The sequence below is a fragment of the Miniopterus schreibersii genome (assembly GCF_964146895.1).
Source record: "Miniopterus schreibersii genome assembly, chromosome: 7".
In the NCBI taxonomy this organism is placed as follows: domain Eukaryota; kingdom Metazoa; phylum Chordata; class Mammalia; order Chiroptera; family Miniopteridae; genus Miniopterus; species Miniopterus schreibersii.
This window is the reverse complement of record NC_138108.1, coordinates 30,548,117-30,565,164: the sequence shown is the minus strand read 5'-3', so window position 1 is coordinate 30,565,164 and position 17,048 is coordinate 30,548,117. Positions and strand designations below refer to the sequence as shown.

Here is a 17,048-nt window from a genome sequence, read left to right as displayed (position 1 = left end):
CCTGGGGATGCAGAGGAAAGGTGGTCCTTCATGGAGAATCATTTAAGAGGGAGGAGACAGACAAGGAAGCAGACACTTTAACACTGTGATAAATGCTGTGCTAAGTGTTCTAGATGAGGAGTCATGGAACAGCTGAGTAGATTTACTGTACTGCTAGTTCCTTGTATATAGAGTGTTAGGATCCTTTTATATTTACTTCAGATTGGAGAGATGCAGCTAGAAGCTTTCTCGATTTATTTGACCTTCATGTTGAAGCAGGAATAGAGTTTGTAAAAACAGAAAACCTCATAAAAATTTTCTTTTAAATTAATTCCAATTTATATATGAAGTGCTGGGTGTTTAAATGATCACAACAGGCTTTTGTAGGGAACTGAAACATTCTCCGAATGTAAAAGCTTAGGGAGAAAACTACTTTTCCAGTAGTAAGTGTGGGCCTTTAGAAAGCCTCCTGGGACTCTCATAGTTCACCTATTTATCTTTCATTTGGCATCTTGACTTTGGAAGTGTACACTTGGTCCTGTCAGTCCTTACAGAAATATTATAGTCATAACTACTTTCTCACCAGTACATGAGCATTTTCTGTTAGGATCTAGGGGGTTTCCTTTATTTCTGGGCAAAGATGAGAAAAGATAAACAGTTGAAAATGAATATTTTCTAAAATCATTGCCTTATCTCAGAAGAATAAGACCTAAGTTTGGGTCTTTGGTTCTTCTTTTAAATTTCTTTCCTCTTTTTTTTGTCTAATATATATTTTTTCTTATTGCTCATAAAAAGATTCAAAAACTCTATTCTAGATTTTCTCATATAGTCTTTCCTCTATTTCATAATTTGGGGGAATACATATGATAATTGATATCATAAACCTTACAAAGTTACAGTTCTCTTATAAAAAAGATTTATGTGTGTATGCTTGCATACAGGTGTGTATATGTATTTTTTTTGTATGCTCTTGCGTTGATAGCCTATGGAGCTGTTGCATTAGGTGTATGATGGGAAAGTAATTTCCTTTTCTTCCACCTTAGACACTTTATAGAAGCCTTTCTATTTGATATAATGGTAAAAAACAATTTAACTCTGTCTGTAACTCCAGAGAGCTGTGTTTTTGTGGGTTAGTTTCCAGCTGGGTGATACTCTCTCTCCCTGGAGTCTCCCCTGGAGTGGGAGGACAAGCAGATCATTCTGTGGGTGATTTAGAAGATGCAAGAGTGTTATTGTTCAGAGGATTGAGGTGACATGAACATGAAGGTGGACTTGACGAACCTGGCTGATCACAGAACATAGAGGAGTTTGTGGTGCCCAGAGGGTGTACTAAATAGGGATCTTCTAGTGTAGTTTGCCAGATTATATTTCTCTTGGAAAGTCATTAGTTCACCTGGCAATACCCTTGTAAAATAAAAAGCCTTAAAATTTGAGGAGGTCACTAGTTGATCAAAGCAGATTGTGGATGACACAGAGGTTCCAGGAGATGGGGCTTCCTAGGAGTCAGTCCTTAGGGTGGTAGGGAGATGTATTCTCCTTGGATGGGGTGACTGAGACTAGAATTCTGTGTAGCATTCTGATTGATGTATAAAGCAAAAGTCCCAGATTTGGTCTCCTCCTGGCCTTCAGGGATGTTCCTAATACTCCTCCTGTTGCCTTATCTCCCAGTTAATGATTGTTCCATACCATTTTGAATTGAGAGTGGAGCTTCTATTTTCCTCTGATGTATGTATTCTTTTAGCCTTCTGTAATTTTCTCCATAGAGGGCTACAGGGTCCTTTTAATCCTCAGAGGGTGCGTTATTACAAGTTTGTTTCTCTTAAATGGAAGTACTCGGCCAACTTCTGTGTATGTGGGAGGTCTCCAGGCAACTCTGAATAACTTTTAAAGGCTGCTAAGAGGTCAAGAAGTACTTTGCTGGGTCTTGTTCTTTCACTTTAAAGGCAGGCTTCTCTGTCTTCCTTGGGCCCTACAATTTAGGTTCTCCGTAGCTTCTTTGAAGGGCTCCCTCACCCTCCTCGGTTTCATACTATATCTCTAACCCGTGTACACACTTAGACTCCAGTGCTGTGCCATGAAGTGCAATGTGTTTGAAAGGAAATCCCATCCAAATTTTTCTGTATCCCCAGTGCCTGTCACAGTTCTAGAATCTCCCAAAGTCATCTTACTCTTTTCCTGGAACCACAGAAAGTGTAAAAAATGGTAACGATTTCCTCTCCATCACTTATACCTAAATGATCACCAAGTCTTGTCATTTATTTGTTTGACTTTTTCCTGCCTCTTTTTTCTTGGTTCCTAATACACCATCTCCAGTCTTCTCATCTCCATTTCATACTGAAAGCTATCTTCCTCTGCCTGCCAGACTAATGTTGCTGTTTTTACCTTTTTGAAACGGAATAACTATACCTATCTTCCAGGGCTGTGTGAAGGATTATACATAATATAATGTAAAATGTTTATCAGATTGTCTGGTACAAAATAAGTATTCAGTGAATGGTAGAATAATATACTTCTTACCGCTTTCTGAATTTGAGTATTGCTCACTTCACCTCTGTGTCCACACTGTAGAGACACCAAAGTGCATAGTCAAAAATATGGGACATAGAGCCCTGTGAGCCTTGGTTTGAGTCTCTAGACTTCTGCTTAACTAGTTGCGAGATCTCAGGCAAATTACGTATTATCTTTGAGTCTTTATAATTTTCTCTTTAAAATGGAAACAATTATACTGATCATTAGAATTGTTAGGAGAGTAAAATGAGATAACTTGTGTACAGAGAACATGCTTCCTTAACAGTCAGTTGCTGTGCAAATGCTTCTTGGTTTGTTCTTCCCATACTGCACTCTCAAATCGTGTGGTGGCTCACGAATACTAGGTGTAAGAAGTTTGGAGCAGATGTGATGAGTATTTACTCTCTTCTCTTTGCAGGTTAAGCACATCCACAGTAATGGCTGCGGCCTTACCCAGGACCCTGGGGGAGTTGCAGCTGTATAGAATATTACAGAAGGCCAATCTGCTTTCTTATTTTGATGCCTTTATCCAACAAGGTGGTGATGATGTCCAGCAACTTTGTGAAGCTGGAGAAGAGGAATTCTTGGAAATCATGGCCCTTGTGGGCATGGCTAGCAAGCCCCTGCATGTGAGAAGGCTACAGAAGGCTTTGAGAGACTGGGTTACAAACCCCGGCCTTTTCAATCAGCCGCTGACTTCCCTGCCTGTTAGCAGCATACCCATCTATAAATTACCAGAGGGGTCACCAACGTGGCTGGGAATATCCTGTAACAGTTACGAAAGGAACAGCAGTGCCCGGGAACCTCATGTAAAAGTCCCCAAGTGTGCTGCCATCACCTGTGTGCAGAGCTTGGGACAGGGGAAATCAGACGTGGTGGGGAGCTTAGCGCTGCAAAGCGTCGGTGAGTCCAGACTCTGGCAAGGCCACCATGCCACCGAGAGCGAGCACAGCCTCTCCCCGGCAGACCTTGGCTCCCCAGCGTCCCCGAAGGAAACCAGCGAGGCACTGGATGCTGCTGCGGCACTCTCTGTGGCCGAGTGTGTGGAGCGAATGGCCTCCACGCTGCCTAAAAGCGACTTGAGCGAAGTGAAAGAGCTGCTGAAAACCAACAAGAAGTTGGCCAAAATGATTGGTCACATCTTTGAGATGAGTGATGATGATCCACACAAAGAGGAGGAAATTCGAAAATATAGTGCAATATATGGCAGGTTTGACTCGAAAAGAAAGGACGGGAAACATCTGACGCTTCATGAGGTAAAAAATCCACTTTTTCTCTGGCTGTATGTGGCCTGTTGTGTTCCTAAGAGAAAAGTTTGGTAATAGTTTGCAGCAGAGGAGAGACACTCCCTGAAAGCAGAATTAAAACCATGTAGGTCTTAGCAAAAAATAACTTTTGTGAAAATAGAGCATATTTATTGTGTTAGGGTATTTTTATGTTGAACTCAAACATGTTGAGCTTTGGAACTAGTGTAGGATGACTTTGAAAAATGTCAGAATTTAAACAGTGAAAGCGGAAGTCTTTGCATTTACAAGGCAGTTTAGTTTGTTCTTTAATTAAGAAGTTTAATAGGATTTTAAATATAACCATTCATTTAAAAAACATTTTTGTAGACATTTTTTTTTATCCTCACTTGAGGGTATTTTTTCTATTGATTTCTAAAGAGAGTAGAAGAGAGAGAGGGGAGAGAGAGAGAGAGAAACGCCGAATGGTTGCCTCCCACACGTGCCCCAGCTGGGGCGGTGGATCGAATCTGAGACCCTTCAGTGCACAGACCGACGTTCTAACAACTGAGCCACACTGGCTAGGGCTGTAGACATTTTTTAGGAAAAAAAATTTTGTAGAAATAACCAGAACTTAAAGGAATTTTCGGCTAGCATAGAAAGCAAAATGAGATGAATGCTGGAAGAATTATTATGACTTTGGTTTCATTTATTTGGATTTGTATTGTTTTGGTTTGACATTTGGCATTAAGATTTCTCATTGTCCTCATAGCACTCTATCTAGAAATACTCTGCGTACGTGTAAGAATGCATATATATCTCATTTGCAATGCTCCCTTTCTCTTGTCCATTGGCCAACACATTAAGATTTAGCTCAAGCATAAGCTTAACTCTTTTCTGATGTTTTCCCTCAATTAGAATGACCTTTCCTTTCCTTCCCATTTTTATCCCTACATATACTACTGTCACAGTCACTTCAACTGCAACACTTCATTGTACTTAATTTATACACTGGTCTGTCCATGTCCGTATATTTGGGTTTCTTCAAGGCAGAAATAATGTCATTCATTTTTATGTCCTCAGAGCCTAACACACCCAACAAATGCTTGGAAAATAAATGTATTTTCAAGACTTAAAAAAGCTATTTCATAGCTAAATTTCTAATAGCCTTTTTTCCTTTGGAAGAAAGAAGTAAGTTTTTTTTGAAAAAATGTTCAGTTGTATGCAGAATTTTATGTTAGAAACATGAGATCTTTCCCCCAGACTTGTACTTGAACACTAAAAAAGAATATATACTAATTGCAAAAGAATGTAAAGTGATTGAATCTGTAAACTCTCAGATACTTTTCTTAACATATATAAATATGGGATCATATTTTGCACACTGTTCTCCAAATCCTTTCTTTTTAAACTTAACAGTACATTCACAGTACAATATACTATTACCTATTTTTAAAGTCAGTACACATAGATCTACCTTATTTATGGGTTGCATTGTACTGTATTACATTATGTATCTTAACCATTCACTTTTTGCTATCATTTAGGTTGTGTTCGTTTTTTTATATTAAGTATAGTGGTATGTGACTATAACACACATACACCTTTATAGACTTCTGCATGTTTTTCTATAGAATAGATCCCAACATGTAAAATTATGGGAGCAAAGGATATGTAAACTTAATATTTTAGTAGATCCTGCTAAATTGCCTTCTAAAAGCTGCAACAATTTACATCATCACTGTCTTTATATGCAAGGGTCCATTTCTCCATACTTTTGCTAATATTGCATTTTTTAAAATTTTTATTTTTTTCAGTTGCAGTTTACATTCAGTATTATTTTGTATTGTCTAACCACTATGCTGTAATTATATATAATATATAATTATATATTACAGCATAGTGGTTAGACAATCATATACTTTATATAATATTCCCCCCAATATTTCCAGTGGCCACCTGACACCATACATAGTTATTACAATATTATTGATATTTATCATTCTTTTAAATTTTTGCCAGTCTAGTAGAGGAAAAATTTTCATTGCTCAAATTTACTTTGCTTAGTGAGGATAAACAATATATTTTCCTATGTTTAACAGATATTCAATTTTATGTTTATATTTTTGTTTTAATATTGAGATTGTCTTACCTTTAAAAAATTGATTGGTAAGAACTTTTTGTATTTTAAGGATATTAACCTTTTGTCATATATTTTAACATTTTCCCACATTCTCACTTGTCCTTTGACCTTTCAGACTGTTTGCCATGTGGAAGTTTAATTTTATGTAATAATATCTATTGTCTTGTATAAGTTTATTAGTGTAATTCTCTAATCCTTCACCAGTATAGAGTTATTGTAATTAACTTAGCTAAATAATATAGTTTGATGTCTGGAAAGGCAGTGCCCCTTCAATAGTCTTGTATTTCAGCTTCTGTTATTTTAGGTAATAATGCATTTCTCCTTTCAAATGAAATTTTTTAATACATTTCCCAAAAGTTTCTGCTTGTATTTTCATTAGAAATGCCTTAAAGTGTAGATTAACTTGTGATAAAATTGACATATTTACAATAATGAAAACTCCCATATAGTAATATAGTGTATGTATTTACTTATTTAGGTCTTTTATATTCCTCAGTAATTTTTTAAGTTTTTTATTTATATAGGCTTTGCATATTTCTTATTAGGTCATATACTGTGTATTATATATGTATGTTAATGTGTATATTATATATTCATGTAAATTTAATTTGTTTATATAGAATATACAAATATGTAAGATATAAAAGGGATATAATTATAAATGAATTTTTCCCCACTTTTAAAAAAATTGCTCTCATTGGCTGATTTTTGTATATTAATCATGTTTGCAGCAGTTTTACTATTTGATCTTTTTAAATGATTTTAGATGTGAGTGTGTACTGGAGCTTAAAATCAGAGAATTGGTTATCAAACGTACTTAATCACAGTGAATCTGTGATTTGATCTGTTTTGTTCATATCATTTTGCAATTGTGTATTATTGTTGCCATACAATAACTGACTCACGAGAACTTGTGAGTGGAGCTAGAAAATACACTTGGTGTTATAATTTGGCTATACTTGGACACTTTCACTGCCTATGAACCAATAAAAAAAAACCTTCTAAAAGGCTATTATGGTTGTCAGTAATAGAAAACAAAGGGCATAACATGTTGGCAATTTTATTTCATGCTTTAATCCAGTTTTCGTATAATTTTTAGAACATAGCAGATGAAACACAAGTTTAGTTAGAAGATCTATATTTTTATCAAAGTGTAAGTATGTTAAAGAGATGACTTTAATAAACCCAATTGACCTCACATTTTTTAAAAATTATAATCTATTTTTAAAATATCCAAAATGAATTATTTCACACTTGGCTTTGCTAAGGGGCTCTTAGCTTCTTTGGATAAATAGGTACAGATGGTATTTAAGTATTGAAACCATAGTGGTTTTCCCAAAATAAGTGAACACTTAAAATGAATGCTAGTAGGCTGAGATGTGGGGGTGGGGACTTTGGAAAATGTGACTTGTGTTTTTGAAACTTAACTTATACCACTTGTTATTTGTAATTCCAGTACGTGAACCTGGTCCAATAATATAGGTCAGGATAGAAGTTTATAAATCAGAATTTGTTTTTCAAAGTAGTAACTATTCAAAAGCTTGGTGGATGTTATGAAATCCTGAGGGAATTAAAAGAAAGTACTATTAAGTGTACCTTTTAGGTATCATGATAATTTCACATTTTTTTCACTTGACTATTTAAAATGAGAGAAAGGTTTTTGAGTTTTTCTAAATTCCTAAGATCAACAAATGTTACTAGTTTGTCCCCAATTTCCAAATAAGGAAATATATGACTTTAATTCACTATTGGTAGTATTTCTGAGAGGCTTTTTCATATAAACCCTGCGGACAATGTTCTTTTAATCTTTCAAGGCATAGAGCTGTATGTCTGTTATTATAAGAAAATAAGAATGTTATCTACATCTGAAAATATTTTTAACTTTTAAAAAAGTATTTTTAAAAATATTTTTTAAGTACTTTTTTATAAGCTAAAGAGTCAATGCTGGTCTTAGGAACTGGCTAAGTATGGCCTGGTTTATAGGAGTCAGGCCATGAAGATAGTGTGGGGGGCTGAGGCTTAGAACCACACTAATTGTTGGTGTGGGGTGGGTGTAAGGCATGAACCCAGAAGCAGTTCTAGAAAGAAGTCCAGGCAGGCAGTGTTCCATCTGTTCAAAGATGTGTTAGCAGAGTCTGTGGTAAACTGAACAAGAAGTATGTGTCAGATCTTAAATCATGAATGGATGAAGGGCAATAAACTGCAAGTTGAGAATATCAAGGCAGCAGAGAATGTAGGAGCTTGTAATATTCAGAAATATAAGTAGGTTGACAACTTAGCATGATAGTATATTTGTCGGCAGATAGCAACTTCCAGCCGAAGACCTCTGGAACTCGAAGATGGGAAGGGGAAGAGGGGCATGTAGACAGAGTCAGTGGGTAAACTGTAGACCTAGTAGAGCTTTTACAGGAATTGGAGTGCTAAGCACATTATTAAGGCAAGAAGGAGGACGCCAAGTTTAGGTCAGTTTCCATTGTAGTGTTGAGAAGTCAAGGCTGAGTGTTCAGAGGACGTCAATAATCTTAGTTTTGAGAGAGGAAAAATGCTGAATCTGGGAACCCCATAGACCTGATCACATTTATTAGTAAGTTAATAATGCTTTAATTTGAACTTGCAACTTAGAAAGGAAAGATTTCAGCACCTAATATTTAAAAATGTTGGCCATTTCCTTTTGATCATTTTTAAAAATGGATTTTAGAACTTTTGGAGTAGTCTGTTTCTTTTTGAGTCACTTTTGGCGAGTCACATTTTTCTAAGAATATGTTCATTTCATCTAAGTTTTCAAACTCACTGGCATAAAGTTGTTTGTAGTTTTTAAGACCTAATATTATTTATATATTTAAATATTTCCCCAGAATCAATCTTGCCAGAGGTTTGTCAATTTTATTAATCTTTTCAGGGAGCTACAAACTAGAGCCCATGAGCCAAACCTGGCCCACCTCCTGATTTTGCAGGTAAACTTTCATTGGAACACAGCCATACCTATTTGCTTATGTCTGTGGCTCCTTTTGAGCTATGATGCCAGAGTTCAGTAATTGTAACAGACTATTTGGCCTGTAAAGCCAAAATATTTTCTATCTGACCTTTTACAAAAAACAACAACAACAAAAAAAACTTGCTTCTTAGTTGTGCTGTGTGTGTGTGAGAGAGTTCTATTTTCTTAGTTTATTTTATTGTTCTTTTCTAATTTAAGTTGGGTGCTTAGTTCATTAGTGTCCAGCTCTTCTTTTCTGATGTAAGCAATTAAGACTATATAAAATTCCTAAAGTTTTGATATGAAGTTATCTTAATTTTTAATTCTGATTATTTCTCTTTTTATTGATAATTTATTTTCTGGCCAGTGAGTTTTTAGAAGTTTTTTTTTTTCTTCTTCCGAATATGAAGGTTTTTTTCCTTAATTATTTTTCCTAATGACTTCTAACTGAATTACATCGTAGTCAGAGAACATGGTTAGCATGCTGCCAACTGTTTAAAATTTGTTGAGATTTTAGTTATGGCCTGTATGTAGTCAGTGTTTTTAATGTGTTTCTGCAGTTGTGATAAAAGTGTTCTGCAGTGTGTCTGTTTTAACAAGCTTTTTCAAATTTTCTAGTCTTAATTTTTTTTTTTTACTTGCTCTGAGAGTTGTGTGTTAAAATCACTTACTGTGTCGTGGAGTTGTCTGTTTTTCTCTTTGTATTATGCAGTAACTTTATTAATATTTAATAATGCATTTGCTTCAAAAATTTATTTTCTTTGATATTAATGTAGGTACTTGTGCTTTCTTTTTGTTAGTAATTGCTTGCTAGATCTTTTTTTCTATCCTTTTACTTTTCAGTCTTTCTTAGTCCGTGTTTTATATACATCTCTTATAAATACCAATAGTTGGATTTTTTAAAAATCCAGTCTTATATTCTTTATCTTTTAACTAGAACATTTGGTTCATTTACATTTATTATAATGACTAATATAATCATTTGAATTTATTTCCATTAATTTGTTTTGTATTTCTTCCCCTTCCCAACTCTTTATAGCTCACATTGACCATCTGGAATAAGTTTACTTTAGCCTGAAGTGCATCATGTAGAGTTTTCTTAATGAAGGTCTACCTGTGGCAAACCTTGTCCTTCCCCACTCCACTAGAAATTATTTTTATTTTGCCCTGATTGGTTTTTTTTATCCTCACCCAAGAACATGCTTATTGATTTTTTTAGAGATGGGAGGAGAAAGAGAGGAACATTGATGTGAAAGAGCAACATCAGTTAGTTGCTTTCCTATACGTGCCCTGACCAGGGATTGAACTCTCAACTTAGGTGTGTGCCCTGACTGTGAAATTGAATGTGCAGCCTCTCAGTGTATGGGACAATACTCCAACCAAGCCACACCAGCCAGGGCTGCCCTGATTCTTAATTGATATTTATTCTGGGCATCAAATTCTATATTGTCAATTATTTTCCCTTGGTAATTGAAGATATCATTTCCTTGGCTTTTGGCTTTCATTGTTGTGTTTAAAAGTCAGTGGTTATCTGACTATTGTCTGCTTTTGAAATCTTCTGTTTGCCTCTGCCCCAGTTTTATCTCTCCTGATTTCTCAGTTTTTCCTGGTATTTTTTTTTACTGTATTATTTTTATTTCTTTAAATGGAGTCTTCGAAGGTCTGATTCTGTTATCTGTTGTTTCTGCTGGTTTTAACTTTTGATGCTTTGTTTCTTTTGGATGTTTTATGATTTCTGTCTATAAACTCATTTTTCTTGGAACTGTGGGAATGTATTGAAGCCTACGAGGAAAATGAATTCTTCTAGAGGTTACTTGCTTTTGGGATTTCAGCTTTATGGAGGAGAGGTCTTAGACTCCTCACCTTTGATGGATCCTGGTTTGTTTCCTCTAACTACCTTCCCTCCACATGCACTTTTCCTCTCACCACTCTCCCTCCACTATCTCCAGCCCCACTAGGCTGTGAAGGTTGAAGCTCAAGTTCATCTGGTGTAGCAACTGTCCTTAATGTACTCCTTTGATAAAGTGTCTTCATTCATTTTGACCTGAGTAGTCCATACTGTTTTACTGGGTCATTGTATTTAAAGATAATGTTTTTCCCCTCTATTTTATCCAAAAATTTTAGTTATCTGTGAGAGAGGCCAATGCTGGAAATGAAAGTCTTGATTGCCTTTTGAGCCTCCCTGTCACACAGCATTCTTATAGTATTGTTATGCTAACAACATTGAACCCAGGTCACAATCATTTGATTGTTAAAGGTTATAATTTTAACTACCAGGAAAGAAAGTTTTTAAATTTAGTTACAACAGACAGAAAGCTAAGTTTAAGAAATTTTTTACATGAAGCTATGAATGGAATTTTGGTATTTTTAGCCACAAAAAGAGGAAGTGGAGGAGTAAGTAAACCAATTAGGGAGAGTATTTTATTTTATACTTTTAACAAAATTGGAAACTTAGAATTAAAAAAAAAACTAGCGTGGTGATACAGTGAGCGACTACTGTTTTGGATTATTTGTATCATTTAAAAAATATATAATAGTTGTTGATTTAATTATTAGTGACTGGGAGTATATAATCTAGAAAACATTGACAGAAAATACATTTTTGCTGGGGAAGTTTGATGATTGGCTTCTTACTACTACAACTTGGGGTGAGCTATAGTTATTTTTCAGCCTCAGCTTTTTACCAGAAAGCTCCCTGAGGGCCTGGAGAGTTCAGTCTACTTTTTTTGGTATGTTGGAGCCTGAATTCAGTGATAAAGAACATTATGTTTGTTTTTCTTGGTTTCTGGTAGGGTGATGGAAGGAATACTAGAAAACTTAGTTTATGTTTAAAAGTATTCTCTGTGGTTGTGCATAAACTGGTACTTATGAAATTTATCAATTAGTATTTAAATCAGCCTAATTCTGGACATTAAACTATCTCACGTTTTTTTACAAATCTTTATTGAGCATCTAATCCATGCCAGATGCTGATGTAAGTAAGCCAAGTCTCTGCTTTAATACATTATAAAAGTAAAGAATACAGCATACATAAGTGAAAAAAATTACAAATCTGTGTTCACATTTATATTCATATGTTTATATGTACACAGAGAAATATCGGAATCATATACATTAAAATATTAAGTCATTCTGGATGGTTGCATGCTGTATTGTCGTCTTTTGCTTCTCTGTATTTTTAAAAATTTAAGAAAAAATATTAATAAAGTGGGATGCCTGAATAAGGAGAAGCAGTAAATGCTTGATTTTTTATAAAAGGAAAATAAGAACTAACACTAACAACAGCTTTGTGCCAGGTGTGTCTCCTCACTTACTTCTTGTTAGAGTCCTTTGAGGTAGTGATATATTATCCCTGTTGGGCCCTGAGAAAACTTGAGGCTCTGAGTTTTTACATGTCCAAAGTCACTTAGCTGGTAAATGATGGAGCAAGACTCATCTCAGGTCTTCCTGCCGTTAAATCCCATTCTCTTTTTGCCATCAGGCCTTAAATGAATATGTTTCTTGCTTTTTTAAAAAGTCTAATATAACTCTTGGCAGTTCTCTACATCTATTTAAATTGACAAAATTATCTGAAAAATTTTTTTCTAGTTTATTATAAACAATTACAGGTTTTGTGTTTTGGATAACATTTGCTATTTTAAATTTTAGTACAGGGTGTTTGGTCAACTAGTAACTCTGTATTGGCAATATTTAACTCAGATGAAAGAGCGGAATTGGATGACTCTTAGAGATTCAGTGACTCTGAGACCTTGCTTTTCCATTATAGCTCTAATTTGTGATAACTATTCTTAGTAAGTGATTTGGTAAATATTTAACTAAAATCATTTAATTTTTATTCCTTCAGGAAATTTTATGTCCATTCACATTGGGAAAAAAAATCTGCCAGACCATGTATACTCAGGGAAATAGCACCATATCACATAGTCACATTCCTTGGTTTTTCATAAGTACAATGAGATGCAGAACATTTTTTACTTTTTATTTATTTTGCTTATTTTCCATAAACTTTCATACCTAAACAAAAATAAGTAAAACATATAAAATAAATAAAACTAAGATGACTATTTTGATTAGTTTGAGTTCTGAGAGATGACCTGATTTTCTTTTGAAATTAGGCATTAGGACTAATTAGAAATAAAGACCTGATTTTTATAAATTATTTCATTATATAATGATATGACATTTGTATATCTTAAGTGAAATATCTTATATATTGATGAAGTAAAAATGTTTATAATTTTTAAAACTTTATTTTGATATGTAGCTCACTGTTAATGAAGCGGCTGCTCAGCTCTGTGTGAAGGATAATGCCCTCCTGACAAGAAGAGATGAACTTTTTGCCCTGGCTAGGCAGATTTCTCGAGAAGTCACCTATAAATATACTTACAGAACCACCAAGTAAGTTGAACTAATTGGCAGCACTTTTGCATTGCTTGATAGCAGTAGAGCTTGAAATACCATCCATATAAGCATTTCTGGAAAAAGTGTGACTATAAAATTAAATAGTAAAGTGACTTTTCAAAACATTGCCAAAGTGTTTTTTGTTGTTTCATTCTCTCTCTCTTTTTTTAATAGTTCCCTACCACTGTAGCATTGTTCTGGTAGGGTTTTAGATATTCTGTCATGCACATGCTTTGTTTTTGAGTATGATGATGGGGTTTAGTTAGTCAGCATTTATAGACTTATTTGTATAATACTAACTGTAAGAACTTGACCTCTCAGGAAGCAGATTAGTTCCTCTTGAAAGGTGTTTGCAATCTAATGAGATTAGCTGAATAGATAAAAAGACTCCATTGACCAGTATTTTAGGGAAAATTGGAAGATACTTTTATTACTAGCAAGTGGAATATGGAACATGTGTTTGAAATTAAAAAAATACTTAATGTTATAAAACAATGATGGTTTTAAAATTTAATGTAAACACACCATATTATTCTTTACCTCTCCCTCACTTGAACTGTAAGCATTATACATATAGGACTGCTCTGGTTTTGTTCACTTGGTTCCACATGGACCCTGATTTCCAGTGCACCATTCGTGCATGCCACTGCTGCCCTGAGTAGCTGCAGATGGCCACCTATATTAGAGTAACTGAGCATGTGTTGAAAAGCCATATCCTGAGCACCCTTTCTATCCCTAATAAATCACAGTCTCTGGGGATGGAGCCTTGGAATTCAAACTTTCACAAGCATCCCAGATGATCCTTATGGACATTGAAGTTTAAAAACAGCCATTATAGGCATTTGCTGTCATCGCCATTATTTTCCTAACTCATAGCAGCTTCATTTTTACCCTACTCAAGCTCACATATTTACAAAGTGACAAGTAAAATTATGCAGACTAAATGAACAGGGTAAGAATAAACAGCAATATTATAGGATTATTTATAAGATTTTTTTTTTTGGTGTTGGCTAATCAAGAGCTCATTTAGTGAGTTTTAAATTTTTCTTTATTATACAAAATTTTCCTTCTGATTGCTTTATTTAAATAATTTTCTTTAATCAGAGTAGTACATGTACATGATTTAAGAAATCATATAGTACACAAGGCTTATAATGAAACTCAGCAGTTCCCCTGCTCTACCCTTTCCCCCCTTCCCCTTCTTAATAGGGCACCCTAGAGGCAACTACTTTACTTTCAACAAATTTTAGCTGTTTCTTGTAGTATTTACCTTTATATTTCTTTTTTAAGTTAGGTATATTTTAAAATACATAAAACACTTTTACATAATTTAGAAGACAAAACTATGTAAATGGGTAATACAAAAAAGTTGTACTTCCATTCCTGTCTCATTTTACCTTGTTTCTCTCCTCAATGTGGGTAGCTTAACTTTCTTTTTTTATCCTTGCAGTGTTTGTATGCACATGCAAAGAAATACAAGTATAGTTTCTCATTTTCACCTTTCTTAAAAAAAAATAGGTAGCATGGGTCTACATTCTGAATTTTTTTTTTATTTAACGTGTCTTGAAGATCTCTCTATACAGGGTGAGGCAAAAGTAGGTTTATAATTGTGAGTATGCCAGAGCTAATAAAGCTATTATTATAATAATAACCTGCATATATTTTACCATACGAACAACTGTAAACCTACATTTGCCCACCTCTATATTAGTACACACACATCTTCCTCATTATTTTTTGCAGCTGCAAGGTATTACCTTGAAGTATCATGATTCATTTAATCATTCCCCTGTTGATGGATACTTGAGTTATTTCTAGTTTTGTTCATTACAGATAATACCACAATAAATAACATTATGCATATCGTATTTTGTTGATTCTGAGATGTACTTTTTTGACATTTTAGCCTCTTATATGAAGGTGTAACTTACAATTGATAGCTTGTCATAGTTAATTGGCAGTAGTAGTTCATGTATGTGTAGGTCCTTCTGTGGGATAGATACCCAGCAGAGGGATCTCTAGGTCAAGGGGAAATGCATCCGTAGTTTCGGTAGACAGAGAAAATATATTTTAATCTCATGTAGTTTCAAGTATTCATCTTAAATGGCCATTTTTGTCATTTTGTCCTAAATTTTTTCTACTGAACCATAAAGGGATATTATGGAATACAACCCTCCTTGATTTTTTTCCCCCCTTTTCATCATGTGATGATCATTACATACTTATTGAGTACTTTCTGTGTGGAGAGTTCTGAGTAGTGATCTTTTAAAATGTATAATATAAATGCATCTGCATATTTTAATATTAATTTAGAAATCATAAAAAGTCTGGTTTTCATCATTTCAGTGTTTGTTATGCATGTCTTATTTCTGGTGTCAGGGTTTCAGGATTTTGTTTTGGTGGAAGTTTTCAGATTGAGGTGTCTTTAGAATAAAATTTCTTACCTTTTTAAGTTTTTCTCTTTCCCATTCCCCTCAGGTCAAAATGTGGAGAAAGAGATGAATTATCCCCGAAGAGAATTAAAGTGGAGGTATGATTATGTATTGTATTTTCTTACGGTAATAATGTTTGCTTTAGTAGTTCAAACTAGAAAATAGGATGTTCTGTAAACTAGTGAAAAATGAGAATGGTAGAATCTTAAAAACAATTATAGAATTTTTTTGCTTTGAAGTATTTATGATAATTTGAACTAGGTTACTAAGGAAGTTCTTAGAAGGAAACAACAGTGATAAGATTGATGTCTAGTCAATTTATCAAAGGTTGAATTGTAAATAGGTGTTTTTTACAGATTTAAAACTACTGGTTAAACTATTTCTTTTATAATCTTATTTACAACATAAGCAAAGTCATCTTATTAAGTATTTTTAGAGGAGCTAAGATTTAATTTCTTTATATTAACTAGCTGAGAGAAATTACAATTTAGTAGGTATAAATTACGAAGACTTTACTATAATTGAAGCCTCTTTTAGAGGACATGGTTGAGGCTGTCCTTCCGATTTTAGACCTGCTGGCGGTAAGTTGGGAACTGAACAAGAAAAATGTGCTATTCTTAGGGCTTTCAGAACTATAGGATAGTTTCAGAACGATTGTTCCTTAATTTGGATTGAATTCAGTAGCCTTCCCCTCCCCAGCCACGGTTTCACTTTCCATGGTTTAAGTTACTTGTGGTCTCAGTTTCCCAGTCAAGTACAGTCTGGAAATATTGAATGGAATATTCCAGAAATAAACAATTCATAAGTTTTAAATTCTGCACCATTCTGAGTAGCATGGTGAAATCTTGCTCTGTCCCACCTGGGACGTGAAACGGCCTTTGTCCAGTGTGTGTCCATGCTGTGTATACCCTCTAGGGCCCATTAATCACTTCGTAGCCGTCTAGGTTATCAGATTGACTGGCTGTGGCAGTATTGCAGTGCTTGTGTTCAGGTAACCCATATTTTACTTAACAGTGGCCAGAGTGCAAGAGTAGTGATTCTTGGCAATTTGAATATTCCAAAGAGAAGCTGTAAAATGCTTCCTTTAAGTGAAAAGGTGAAAGTTCTCAACTTAATAAAGAATGAAAAAATCACATGCTGATGTTGCTAAGATCTACAGTTTTTTTATCCGTGAAATTGTGGGGTAGGAAAAAGAAATTTGTGTTACTTTTGCTGTTGTACCTTACGCTGTAAAAGTTATGGCCACGGTGTGTGATAAGTGCTTAGATAAGATGGAAAAGGCATTGAATTCGTGGGTGGAAGACATGAACAGAAAATGTTTCAATTGGTGGCAGTTCGTTTCACCAGAAAGCATTGAGCCTATATGAAGATTTTAGCAAGGGATCTCC

At 34.6% G+C, this 17,048-nt stretch overlaps 1 protein-coding gene across 1 annotated transcript in view; it reads left to right on the top strand.

The window, feature by feature from the left end:
• Positions 1 to 17,048, top strand: part of NAB1 (NGFI-A binding protein 1) — a 41,527-nt gene that overhangs the window by 6,791 nt on the left and 17,688 nt on the right. Inside the window, exons 2-4 of the mRNA XM_081143075.1 lie at positions 2,906 to 3,743; positions 13,092 to 13,225; positions 15,707 to 15,758. Coding sequence (XP_080999201.1) covers positions 2,925 to 3,743; positions 13,092 to 13,225; positions 15,707 to 15,758 — 1,005 coding nt within the window. The 5' untranslated portion in view covers positions 2,906 to 2,924. The remainder of the gene's footprint in view (positions 1 to 2,905; positions 3,744 to 13,091; positions 13,226 to 15,706; positions 15,759 to 17,048) is intronic.